Raw genomic sequence first — 13,083 nt, forward strand, 5'->3', positions numbered from 1 at the left:
GGGAAGCTGCATACACTACCCACTCTGCATTCTCCCAGTCTACCCAGAGATGCTGCATTCAGTGTGAAGTGGACTACCTCATTCAGTGGACTGGAATCACTCCAATACAAGTCCCTGCTGGCCTGGGAATTCAGAACCTGAACTTGAGTCCCTTACTTATCAGCCCATCTTTCTGCCATTAGAATGCCTGTTGGGCATTCATCCTGCGTAGAAACAAATCTAGTTGTCAAACATGTTGGTCTAAATTTATTTTCCAATACACTGAGAAATCACCGCGGTGTCATAGAAATGTAGCTTTCTCCCTCCTCTTTATGTTCGCTTAATGCTATAAATCATTTGAAGGAAGAAGTAACTTGCCCTTTGATGTTTTCAGTCACTCTAGAAGGGACTGTGAAGAGCTTCTACACACGTTTGCCGTTCCGTAAAGTCACTGGAGTCTCAGTGAGAAACAAGATTGACATGAGCGGAAAAGCCATTTCTGATGGGTATGAGCCAACTCAATTCAGTTTTGTTAGCATGGGGCTTTGGCCACATCCAGAATATCAAAACCATATCATGTAAATGGAGAGGATCAGGCATATTCATTAAAAATATTAAAGAGCAGTATATCTTTTTGGGAGAATAACCAATATATTACAAATATTAATCACAAGATTTTAAGTGAATTTATAATATATTCATTGTATTAGCTAGTCTGTATAATGCGATATCACAAAATCAGTGATTGGCTGGATAGAACTGTTGTCAAAAACACACACAATGCATCTATGCTAATGTTTTCACTAGTCACTGTTCTAAATAACAACAGCTGAGCTCTTATACATACAATACAAAGAACTAGAGAGTGCAGTGTGAATTTGCAGATTCTATACAACTCCTCACTGCAGTGTATTGGCTAAACCAGGGGTAGGCAACCTATGGCATGCGTGATGAAGGCAGCACACAAGCTGATTTTCAGTGGCACTTGCACTGCCTGGGTCCTGGCCAGTGGTCCGGGGGGATCTGCATTTTAATTTAATTTTAAATGAAGTTTCTTAAACATTTTAAAAAACTTATTTACTTTATATACAATAGTTTAGTTATATATTATAGACTTATAGAAAGAGACCTTCCAAAAACATTAATGTATTACTGGTAACTAAACTCTCAGGACCTGAAGACCTAGGGTTGCCAACAGTCCCATATTACAAGGGAAGTCCCTTATTTAAATAGAAAATTGCCCGTCCCCTACTAAATCAGTGCAGGATGCCTTTTATCCCGTACCTCAGCGTATTAAAATATTATCATTATGCAAAACCAGTTTTATTATGACCTTACCTTCCAATGAGATAAAGTTTGTAAAATTAGACTATGTAGTAATGCAGAATTGGTCCCAGGATTTACTGAACCAATGTATGTATATAGCACAGCAGTTCCCAAACCATGGAGCGCGGACCCCTGGGGGAGCACGATAAGGTTATCGGGGGGCATGAAGACCTGATGGGGCCATGCTGAAAAGGTGGTCAGGAGGGGGCCTGGTGGCAGGGGAAGCTGAAGGGCTCTGTGCAGGTGGTCTTGGCTTCCAGGACCAGGCTCCTTGCCCACCTTGTTCCCCACTGCTGCAGCTGGAGTAGCTACCACCCAGCAGTTATGGTTGTCTACGGGGGACATTGGCAGAGACTCTGTGAGCAGGGAAGAGAAGGCTACACCCCGGGAGGACTGACCCCCCTGCCAGACAGAGCCCCTTCCTGAACCTAACCATTCAGCGCAGCTCCAGGACACAAAGCCCCATCCACTTGCCCTGCTAGATAAAGCCTGTGCAGGGAAAGCGGATGGGCCTGTGCTCAAGGATTGGAGTCAGCAGAGGGCCATTAATCACTGGTGCATCTTTCCACTCTGGTCCCAGCCCTGGCCCTTCAGTGCTGCCCTGTTCACTTTCAGAGCTGAGTCCCAGCAGCCAAGAGTGCTTGCCTGCTGCAGGGAGAGGAAGATTTCCTCAGCTGCCATATGGTTGGTACGCTCCACCCTTTGTGGTACTGAGCAGTGAGCACCCCACCCCTGGCCCAATATCACAGGCTATTCCTCCCTCCGAGGGGTGCTAAGAAAACAGTTCTGTGTTTTTGAAATACAATGTTGGCAACCCTAGGCAGACCCCTGCAGGAATTGTGAACAAGGCTATAGTTTCAACTGGCTGCCAATTGTACTAAAGTCTGGAGTATTTTCTTCTTTCCGGTTAGGTTTTTTGAGTGTGAGCGCCGATGTGATGCTGACCCCTGTTGCACAGGATTTGGGCTTTTAAATGACTCTCAGTCACCAGGTATTCTTTACTGAAGCTGGATTTATAGAGTTCGTTTTTCAGTCTGTGTCCGTTACATTGAATGTTGCTTTTCTTTCAGCTTGAGGTGGCCAGGCTAAAGCCCTCGCTGAGCTTGTCAGTGCCCCTTCGGAACATTTCTGGTGACAAGCTACTCTCTCATACTCTGCGGCCCAGTGACTTGGGCAGTATCCATGGATACGGGAAACCGGCGTGCAAGGCCCTGCTGAGCCTGATTCAGAATGGTCGGAGTTGGAAAATTCTCCTCTGAATTAAGCACAGCAAGGACTTGACCCTGAGTCTCCCACATCTAGGCTGACCAGATCGCAAGTGTGAAAAATCGGGATGGGGGTGGAGGGGAGTGGTTGCCTATAGAAAACAAAACCCCGAATATCAGGACTATCCCTATAAAACTGGGACATCTGGTCACCCTAGCCACATCCCAGGATACTGCTCTAAACATTAGACTTTCAGGCATCTCATACACGCACACACACTCTTCCAAATTTCAATAGAAAACAGACATTTCCACATAATTCTGTTTTCACAAAAACATTCAAAGGGTCATGTCCTTCTTCCAGTGCGGAGCAAAAATTAATTTTGAAACGGAATTGTCGTTCTCTACACAGCTCTGCTTCCTATGTTGCAGCCATCTTACCAGAGCAGTAAAATACTTACCAGCCTTAGCTCCATAAATAACATCTCATGGGAGTGGTTTCTTAGCAGGGCTATAGCTCTACCAATATTTCACACAAATGGATAAAATAGTATATCACCCATATCCCCACATCCAGTACTAGCCCCACTCTAAAGACTTTGGCTGATTTCCAAAGTGTCTCAGGGAGTTAGACACCACACCCTGGTGAAATTCAATGGGAGTTGGGCGTCTCATTTTTTAATGTGCTTTGAAAATTTTTTTTAACTTTAGCTTCTTGTGTTCTCCCAAGCATGATCTTGCATACATTTTCGAATTGTCCACTGATTTTGGGCAGTCCTCATTTTTGGGAGTATCTAGCTTGAGATGCCCAAGTCAACATTTGCAGACTTGGGTGCCTAATGGTTTACAAAAACATCCATGTGACTTATAGCTGATTTAAAGTCAAAAGGACGTAGGCTCCTAAGGTGTTTGTGAAAATTTTACTTCTCAATTCATATTTAGGCACCTAAGCAAGTGGCCTGATTTTCAAAAGTGCTGACCACTCATTAGCTCCTGCTGAGGTCAGTTGGAAGTGCTAGGTGTACAACACTTCTGAAAATCCTGCCAATTTACAATCAGGCCTGGTTTTGAAAATCTTGGGGCTGGGCCCTCCATTACTCAGAGGTGCTGAAAAGTTAGTTGAGAGACTCCCATTGACATCAGTCGGCTTTGGAACCAGCCCTAATTGCCTGATAGTGTCCCCACTGAAATCAAAGACAGCTTCATCATTAACTTCAATGGGAGCAGGACCTAATGGGTCTTTTCCTTCTCTGATTTCTGAGCCGAAGGAACTTTCGTATAATACTTAGTGGAACCAGAAAATATTAATTTTCTTAAAAATATTATTTAAAACAAAGTTACCATGGTTATTTTTGTAACTGGATATTTTCCTGGTAGGTGGTGAGGTGCTCTGCTTGACTCTGAACAGTTTAGGAATCCAGACCTGCACTGAGGAAACAGAAAGCACTTGGCAGATTTCCAATTGCAGCTCTGCAGATGTCAGAATATATCCATTTGGCTGGTATCAGAAGCCTGGTGAGTAATGCAGGTGGTCTGCCATTTAGAGTGTCTTCTGTGTGATGTTATTTATTTGCTTTATAGTAATGCTTAGAGGCCTCAGCCAAGACTGGGAAACCATTGTACTAGGAACTGGACAAACACATAGTAAGAGACAGGCCCTGCCTCAAAGAGGCTACAGCTAGAGGAGGCAGACAAAGGGTGTATTTTTATCCCCATTTTGCAGATGGGAAACGGAGGCACAGAGAGGTTAAATGAGTTTCCAACGTTAAACAGAAAGTGTGTGACAGAGCCAGGAACTGAACAAAGATCTCTTATATCCCACTATAGACCCTCAGTTTAGTTACAAGACCAAATACTTCATTCCCACTGTCCAGATTATTGCTAAGGTGCAGCAGTCAGTAAACCGCACCAATCTTAGAAGCCATACTGGGATATGTGGAGGCCAATATTCTCTTATCTAGGTCTTGACTTTTAAACCACAAAGTCAATGGGATTTTTGTTCCTCTGTTTAGTAAAGGCAGGATTATGTCCAGAGTTTAAATACCAATAGTACCACATTTCTAGTGTGCATTGAAATAATTCAGCCATTGATAAAAGCTAGCCTATTTAGCTGAAGGAAGTGTTTCCAGAAGACAAGAACAGCACAAAGAGGGAAGATGATTAGAACTGGTCAAAATATATTTTATTTTCCATAACAAATTTCAACAAAACTAAATATTATTTCTGATGAAAATTTTCACTGAATTAGTTTAGGGTCAGGGGTTATTTGTTATTTGTTTTTAAAGAAAACTCACAACCCCATAATTTTCAGTTTTGGAAAACTAAACCCAGGATCATTTAGATTTTTAACAACTGCAAACCAAACACTTTTGTTTTTTTTAACAAAAACATCAAAAATGTAAATGAAATGGAAATTTTCTTGGGAAAATGTACATTTAATCAACAAGCCATTTTTTGTCCAAAAATAAAAAAGGTGGAAACCTTTCAGTCAGCAATAGCAATCAGTTTCAAGCTACCGAGTAGCTCAAAAATATAATTTATGGTGTTTTTCTCTACTTACAGAGCAATTCGGTGACAGTCACATTTCTTTTAGATAGAGAGAACAAAACACAAGAAAGAACAAAAGTAACATGGCTGCCAGTCATTAGCACTTAGATATTTAAGTGCCTTGCACAGAAAATATGGACATAACATTTCCACGGCTAAATGGCCCACATAATGCAAAATCTTTCTCGGAGACTTGCAGTTACTCTGCTTACAGTAACTATACTGGTGCACTCGACACCAAGTTTGCAAAAAAAATGTAGAAGAATTTGGAACAGCAAATTCCTCTTGTTCATTTATCTGGTGGAAAAATATAGTCATGTGGCTTTTTGACTTGTATATTCCAGAGGGTAGGTCCCAGGGAGGATAATTTCTAATTCAGTTGGGGTGGGCAATGGCAGGACAGGGAGGAGTAGAATAACGGGATGGTGCGTAGGTGCTGGAACTAGGGGTGCTGCCCGGTGGTGGCTCCAGGCACCAGCGCTCCAAGCACGTGCCTGGGGCGTCAAACTGCAGGGGGTGCCCTGCTGGTCCCTGCAAGGGCGGCAGTCAGGCTGCTTTCGGCGGCTTGCCTGCGGGAGGTCCCCGGTCCTGCGGATTCGGCGGCAATTCAGCAGCGGATATGCCGAAGCCGCGGGACCAGCGGACCTCCCGCAGGCGCACCGCCAAAGGCTGCCTGACTGCTGTGCTTGGGGCAGCAAAAAAGCTAGAGCTGCCCCTGGTGCTGCCACACCCCCTGGCTTAAAGTTGTTTCCATTATATACATGATTTACCATTTGGTTCAATAGCTCTCAGCACCCCTGCTATACAAATTGTTCCAGCGCTCCTGGGATGGTGCATTTCGGAGTGAACCGTCTCTTGCTGTTCACCTGTTTTCTAGGAAGTGGACCGTCTGACCTAATCTGCAAACAGGGCCGGCTCCAGGCACCAGCATTCCAAGCAGGTGCTTGGGATGACAATCTGCAAGGGGTGGCAGTCCCTGTGGTTTTGCCTCCAAGCTACACGCCGAATTGCCGCCGCAGACCACAGGGGCAGTCCGTGTGCTGTTAGGGCAGCACGTGCGTTTCTGCGGCGGGGGCAATTTGGCGGCAGCTTCTATGTTCAGCTGTCCACGGCGGCGCAGCTTCTGTCTTCTGGCTGAAGACAGAAGCTGCTGCCGAATTGCTGCCGCCGCGGAAACACGCGTGCCACCTTAATGGCACACGGACTGCCCCCGCCGTCCCCGGCAGCAATTCAGTGCTCTGCTTGGAGCGGCGAAAACAGTAGAGCCGGCCCTGTCTGCAAAGTTCAGCTCCAGAGCTGGATTCAAACTTCCCTGGATTCAGGGAATGTTTATAGTTTCATTCACAGATTCCAAGGCCAGAAGGGACCATTGTGATTGTCTAGTCTGACCTCTTGTATAACACAGCCAGAGAGAGGCCATAGAACTTCCCCCAAATAATTGCTAAAGCATATCTTTTAGGAAAACATCTGGGATCTTGGTTCAGGCTCATTTCTGCATACAAATATTGTTTGTTCGTTTGGTTTTTTTGTGGTGGTGGGAAACAGGGAAGGAGGGATTGTGATGGTTTTTAGGAAGCCCTGCTTTACACTAAAAGTCTCCGCCACCCTGAATTCTCTGTGTGTGGCCTAAAAAATATGCGCCTCAGACCTTAGAGAACACGGTGGGAGATTTCTGCCTGCTGGAGGGGTGACTGAACTCTGTTAGACTTGCAGTCTCTTTTTTAGCTTTCCGAGATAATTAGAATCCTGCCTGCAGGTGGCTGTTCTGCATGTACCACATTGGAGCCTAAATTGTTTGGTTTTTTCTTTGTCTTCTTGGAAAGTATTAAATTATTTTGAGCAACAAGCTCTGTGCTTTCTGACTAGCTGACCACAGTGTGTGGGTGGGGTTCCACTTTCTCAGGCTTTCCTTCAATGCAGCAGAAACACTAAGAGAAAATGGAGGCCTGTCTGAACCCGATCCTGCTATCGTTACTCAAACAGACTACAGTTCCGTAGAGTTTAAGGCAGAAGAGACCATTCAATCGTCTAGTCTGACCACAGCCCATTTAATATCACCACTGTATTGAGCCCAATAGAGGTTTGCTCATGTGGCAGAGGGGTTACTATATCAGAATCTACTGGATATGCAATCCAATCTGTGTGTGGGCCTTTGCCTCTGTGCAGAATCCCACTGAAGACAGGGCTCCACAGGGGTGCAAGGGCCTGCTGGGGTGGATCAACGCCTGCATTTGTACCAAATGACAGGAGGAAGGACCCAATCCTGCTCCACCCCTGTTGAAGTCAATGGAGATTTTTGCCACTGAATTTCATTGAGAGCAGGATCATACCGCCCATTGCTTCATTACTGCTATTTTTAAGTCTAGTTCCTTTCTCCTCTGTAATACACAGAAAGCTTTCGCTTCTTGTCTCCTCTTTCCAGTGGAGGATGTTGAGCTAATTGTCTGAAACAGCATTTGAAAATCCTTCTCTGGGTGACTATTGACAGCTTTGGTTATTAGAACTGAAATAACTGAGCGATGAATTTACATTTATGCTCTGCATTTCACTCATCTTGGGCACTGAAATTAGGCGGGTCAGTTATGGTTGATGGTAGATTTTCATTGCTTGGTTCTCATGCATTGGCACAACATTTAAACTGTAAAATGTGCTGCAGAGATCAATTCTGCTCTGGCAGGGAGTTAGTGTAGATGGCCCAATTGGGTTCCTTTTATCTCTAAATTCTAGAGTTTTGTCATAGCATAAAGCCCAGTGGAAGCTGAAGGCAAACCTGCTTCTGTGTTCCAGCTGCACGGAGCAGACACAAAATGTCCTCCTTAGTCATTTGCAGCTTGACTGGCAAAAAACGCCAAAGGATTTGTCCCCATTTTGTAGGTGCCTTGCTGTCTCTGTAATAATCTGTAATTCAACTGTAGTTAAAATGACTCACTCTTCCTAAAGGATCAGAGGGGTAGCCGTGTTAGTCTGGGTCTGTGGGTATTCACCCACGAAAGCTCATGCTCCAATATGTCTGTTAGTCTATAAGGTGCCACAGGACTCTTTGCTGCTCTTCCTACGTTATTCTAAAAGGGCAGTTAATTTAAAACTATTAGCTATTTATCTCATAGACTCATAGACTTTAAGGTCAGAAGGGACCATTATGATCATCTAGTCTGACCTCCTGCACAATGCAGGCCACAGAATCTCACCCATCCACTTCTATAACAAACCCCTAACCTATGTTAGATAAATACATTAAAAGGTGCATATGTGTCCTCACAACACCACTGTGAGGGAAGGAAGTACTATTACCCTCATTTTGCAGAGGGGAAATCAATGCACAGAAAGGCTAAGTCACTGAACAGAAGCTGGAACTCACATTTCTCAAGGCCTAGGCTAGTGCCTTAACTGCGTGACCGTCCTTCTTCTCACTAACAAGCCCCCCTGTTAAAGTCCAGAGGATTTTTCATTTCATTCACTCCGAGCTTAGGCATTATATGGCAGTTCGATCAACAGAAGCTGTCACTTCTTATTGGACAAAGGCACTGCAGAGAGGCGCCTATGGCACAGGCCAGATGGGGAGCCGAAGAGAGAATGGAGAGAGCTGCATTTCTTTTTGATGGGGAAGAAGTTTTAATGCGTTCCCACTGTACCATGCATCAAGACAAAAGTCGGCACAGATGTTAATGCAAATCAAGATATTTGCAGACAAAAATTTGTATCACTTGTGCAGGTGTGTTCCGGCTCCGGGGACCAGAAGTGGAACAATTATGATGAAAGTTTTGAGGCTAAAAAAGAAAGTATAAAGTCAGTGGCTGAAATCTGGAGGGCCTTACACATGCCAATGGACGTTTGCTCAAATAAAGTCCTCTGGCTTTAGCCCACTATAAAATATTTATTTTGCTGCGGAAATTTTGCTGAATCTTTATATATTTCATGGTATGTTGGCATGCAAATAAAAAAGAGCTAAAATAACAGCAGATATGAACAAGCGCTACAGCCTAAAGCCAGTGTTTGGGAAGCAAAGATATTAAAGTCTGTTTGGTTTGCGTTGTGGATGTGCAAATCCCAGAAATGAAGTTGCAGGTTCAGAGATGATATAGTTAGATTTAAAAACCTATCTACCTTACATTGTTATAACAAACTGTCTTTTTTTTTTTTTTTTTTTTTTTTTTTTTTTAGCAACCATGACGAATACTATACCCAATGTGTGCCCACCTGTTCTGTTTCCTTGGAGCCCAGAGAATGGTGAGTGTCATAGTGTATTAGGGCAAAGAAAAGAATTGAGGAAATGTGTAACCTTTATTTTTCATGCTCTGCATAACAACCACTTGTATAATGATCCATTTATGTTTCCCTTTTTTACTCTGTACAGATATAGCAGGTAATTTCTTTCTTTATGTATCATTTAACCAAAATAGACAAGCTATTGGCTGGCATGATTAGCCTGTGCAACTCATTACCACAAAGGTATTATTGAGGCCAAGAATTTAGCTGGATTCAAGAAGGAATTAATCATTTATAAATGGAATGGTATCTGTGACCGGTTGGATCACAGAAAACCCCTTGGGGCTGCCAACTGATGTGCTGAGACTATCCCTGAGCCTGTTTCCCCTGGCAGCTTGGGACTTCAGTGCCCTGCCTGGTTTGAGCTAGACACACTAGCCTGCTGCAAACCCAGACCCAGGTCTGAACCATGTCCCCTAACTGGTACATTCCTAGAGATTTAAAGCAAAAAAGCAGTCATTAATACTTAACAATTGTTTATAAGTTTACCCTTGCATTTCTGTGGCTAGGACTGGCATACATTTGTGAGGGGAGGGTAACATAACTCATGTCAATTATATTGGGCCTCTTCCTGAACTCTGTCTGAGATCTGAGGGGTATTGTACCACTATCTCCTCCCTGCATTAGGGAGTAACCATGAGGCCTTCCTCAGCGCTTCATGTGTCTATAACTCGTGATAAGGACGCCCAATTATATTGAGTTATGCTGACTCCGCTCACTGACTTGAAACACACAAGGTTATCTGTTTACCCCAGCTTTCTCTTAGCTAGGTATTGTTCTCTGTTAGCCAGCCCCCATGGCCCAGGCCAAGCTGTGGACTCCAGGCCTATATAAAAAGTTCTTCGCAGAAACTGCAGTTAAAATTTTACATCCACATTAAATGGATTATGGCCCTTCACAATGCCTGACTCAAATGGAGAGAGAGATAGACGTGGTACCAGTAAGATGAAAAGAGAAGTCTGTAAAACAGTGGTCTGACCAGTTTTAATGTGTGGTGTTGGGTGTTTGACAGCAAAGAAGAAACATGAGCAAATGATCTGTTCCACTGAAACGCAAGCGTTGAGATGAATGAGTGGCGTAAGGAAGAAGGACCATGTCAGGCGTGTGTATGTGACAGATGTGCTCAGAGTAACACCCAAAAATGAGGGTGCGCAGACACAGAGGGTTTATTCGTGTAAAGTACAGTCCTGACAACAATGTGGGTAAGAAAGTCCAACAGATCAATACTGAAGGAGGAAGACAGAGAGGCCGACCCAAAAAGAAGTGGCGGGATGTCATAAAGGAAGGCATGTTAGCATGTGGTGTGATGGAGGACATGGCACTAGAGGGAGAGGGCTCATAGCGCAGAGCCCATTTGATGGGATTAATGGAAGGGAGAGGAATATAGTAGCCTGTAATGACTGTACACAATCGCAACTCCAAGTTGAAATCTGCTTTATTCCACATAAAGCATTGCCTTTTTTTAAAGATTCACTTTGAATCAGGGAAGAAAGGCGGTGGTGAATCAGGCCCTTCGCCATTTCTTCTTTTATTATTTCCTGTGATGGTAGAAATAATATGACAAAAGTTGCCTGATCTGTTGTTTGCATATTAAATTACATTGATCAATTAGAATTCCCAGTGAACACCCTGTGGTTTGACACAATCTCTCCTGACTATGGAGAGATCTCTTTAATGGATGAAACTTAACTGCTGTTTGTTGGGACTTCGCAGTTGCTGTCTTCCAGAAATGCACGTAGACTGTCAGCAGGTATGGGGCTTTGCAGAAATGACTTTCCATAAATAAATGGCATTTCTGGTCAGTGCTGTATATAAATGGAAAGAACCTGACCAACTATACCATAATAAAAACACATCTGGCACCAACTACATTTAAACTTCTCTGCCACTGACTCGCTGTGTGGGCTTAGGAAAGTCATTTAAGCTCTTTGCTTCCATTGTTCTATCTGGAAAATGGGGATAATAATACTGACTTAGCACACAAGAATTAGCTAATGTGTAAAGCACTTTGTAGATATTTAAAGCAGTGTGTAAGGTTAAAGGTTTTTTTATTATTAACCATATTATTTAAACTTGGTTGTAAGGTCTGTGTAGATGTGGCTGTATAACGGGAGGAAAACAGGTGTCCGGATGAGCATGTACAGAGATGACTCCTTTGGTGAAATACTGAAGTGAGCTAATAAGGGTTTCTAGTGGATCAGTGTCAAGCTGGAAAATTCCATTCCTTTACAAACTATCTTTTCACCTGGAAATCCAGAAAAGGCAGTTCTCTTTTAAGCCCTCTCTTCCTCCCCTTGTTAAAAGTGGTACTAACCTCATCAGCTTCCTTTTTCATTCTCTTGCCTTAGTGCAGGGAGCTGGAATTGATGACTTCTTGAGGTCCCTTCCAGCCCTACATTTCTATGATCCTACAACCCATGATATTTAAACATTTGCATGATCAAGCTGGGAGGGGTTGCTAACACTTGGAGGACAACATTAGAATTCAAAACAACCTTGACAAATTGGAGACTTTGGGCAGAAAACATTTCCTCACCGTGGTATCTGAGATACTGCGTTTTATTTCTCTATTTAGAATAGGACATAACTAGTTAACTACATATTTCAGACACCATGACGTAGTGACCATTAGTAGATGTTCATTTTTTTAAATGGTGACCTCTACATCTATATACTGTCAGTCTTTTTTATACAGAAATATGATAGTCATGGCCAAATCAAACAGGCCCTACTCAGTTCAAACTCAGGTAAATCTCCCACTTACCTTAATGTACAGTAAGGAACAGTCCTACACTGGCTGGGAGATGGTCTAGATGATTTCTTAGGACTTTTGCCATCATCTCCATCTTCTATGGCTCTATGATAATGGGAGATTTTCCCCAAGGAAGAACTGAACAATGGCTGTAAGGTTTGGCCCCATGAGAATACATTTATCAGCATATATTTTCAACGTGTTATGCCTCTCACCTCAGTACACGTTTAAAAAATGTGGATGCACCACAGCATCCAACCAGAAGAGGGAGCAGTATGTTATGCTGGAGACAGCCTGAGTGAGGTCACAGGACAGCAGAAAGCCGGGGAATGGAGGGACCAATTTCCTTCTTTCACCCCCTTTCCCCTCTCTCTCATTCTCAGCAGGTGAAATTTGCTCTTCTGCAGAGGGCCGGCATGAGCAAGCACCCTTATGTCTTGCTGAAGCTCACAGAGATGTAAGTGGTGCATAGGCTTTGTGCTGACCCTCTGCTGTGGGATGAATCGTCTACTTTGTGAACTAGCCTGAAATTAAAGGGCCTGATCCTGGCAAACCCGATAGTCCTTATCCTTGTAAGCCATCCCATTGATTTAACTGGGGCTGCACTGCCGAGAAAGGGCTTCTCACTTGACTGCCAGGTCCAGTGAAAGGAAAGGGATTGCTGAGACAGCCTTCAATATGTGGCATTCTGCCACAAGTCAGCAATGGGAAGTAGTGCAAACCTGGGCACGCTGTACAAAGATGGTTCACCCCCATTAGGGCCAAAGCTTGTCTTATACTTGCAGGTGACACTGGGCCCCTTTGCCATGTTAATATAGGCCCAATCCGTCAATCTTACTCATATGAGTAATCCTTGTTCACATGTGTTATCCCACTGACTAGTCGTGTGATTAAGGATTATTTACACAAGCAACAGTTGCAGGAACGTGCCTGGAAATTATTGAATTGAATTGGTCTGATGTCTTCCTCCAAATGCTGTGGGTATATCAGAGGTCTAGATAAGATAAG

At 43.6% G+C, this 13,083-nt stretch overlaps 1 protein-coding gene across 1 annotated transcript in view; it reads left to right on the forward strand.

The window, feature by feature from the left end:
• The window catches only part of TG (thyroglobulin), a 219,399-nt gene that overhangs the window by 96,790 nt on the left and 109,526 nt on the right, over positions 1–13,083 (forward strand). The window contains exons 32-35 of the mRNA XM_039523028.1: positions 374–485; positions 2,217–2,296; positions 3,888–4,025; positions 9,219–9,284. Of these exons, the coding sequence (XP_039378962.1) occupies positions 374–485; positions 2,217–2,296; positions 3,888–4,025; positions 9,219–9,284 (396 nt within the window). The remainder of the gene's footprint in view (positions 1–373; positions 486–2,216; positions 2,297–3,887; positions 4,026–9,218; positions 9,285–13,083) is intronic.

This window comes from Mauremys reevesii, linkage group 2, assembly GCF_016161935.1.
Source record: "Mauremys reevesii isolate NIE-2019 linkage group 2, ASM1616193v1, whole genome shotgun sequence".
Classification (NCBI taxonomy): Eukaryota; Metazoa; Chordata; order Testudines; family Geoemydidae; genus Mauremys; species Mauremys reevesii.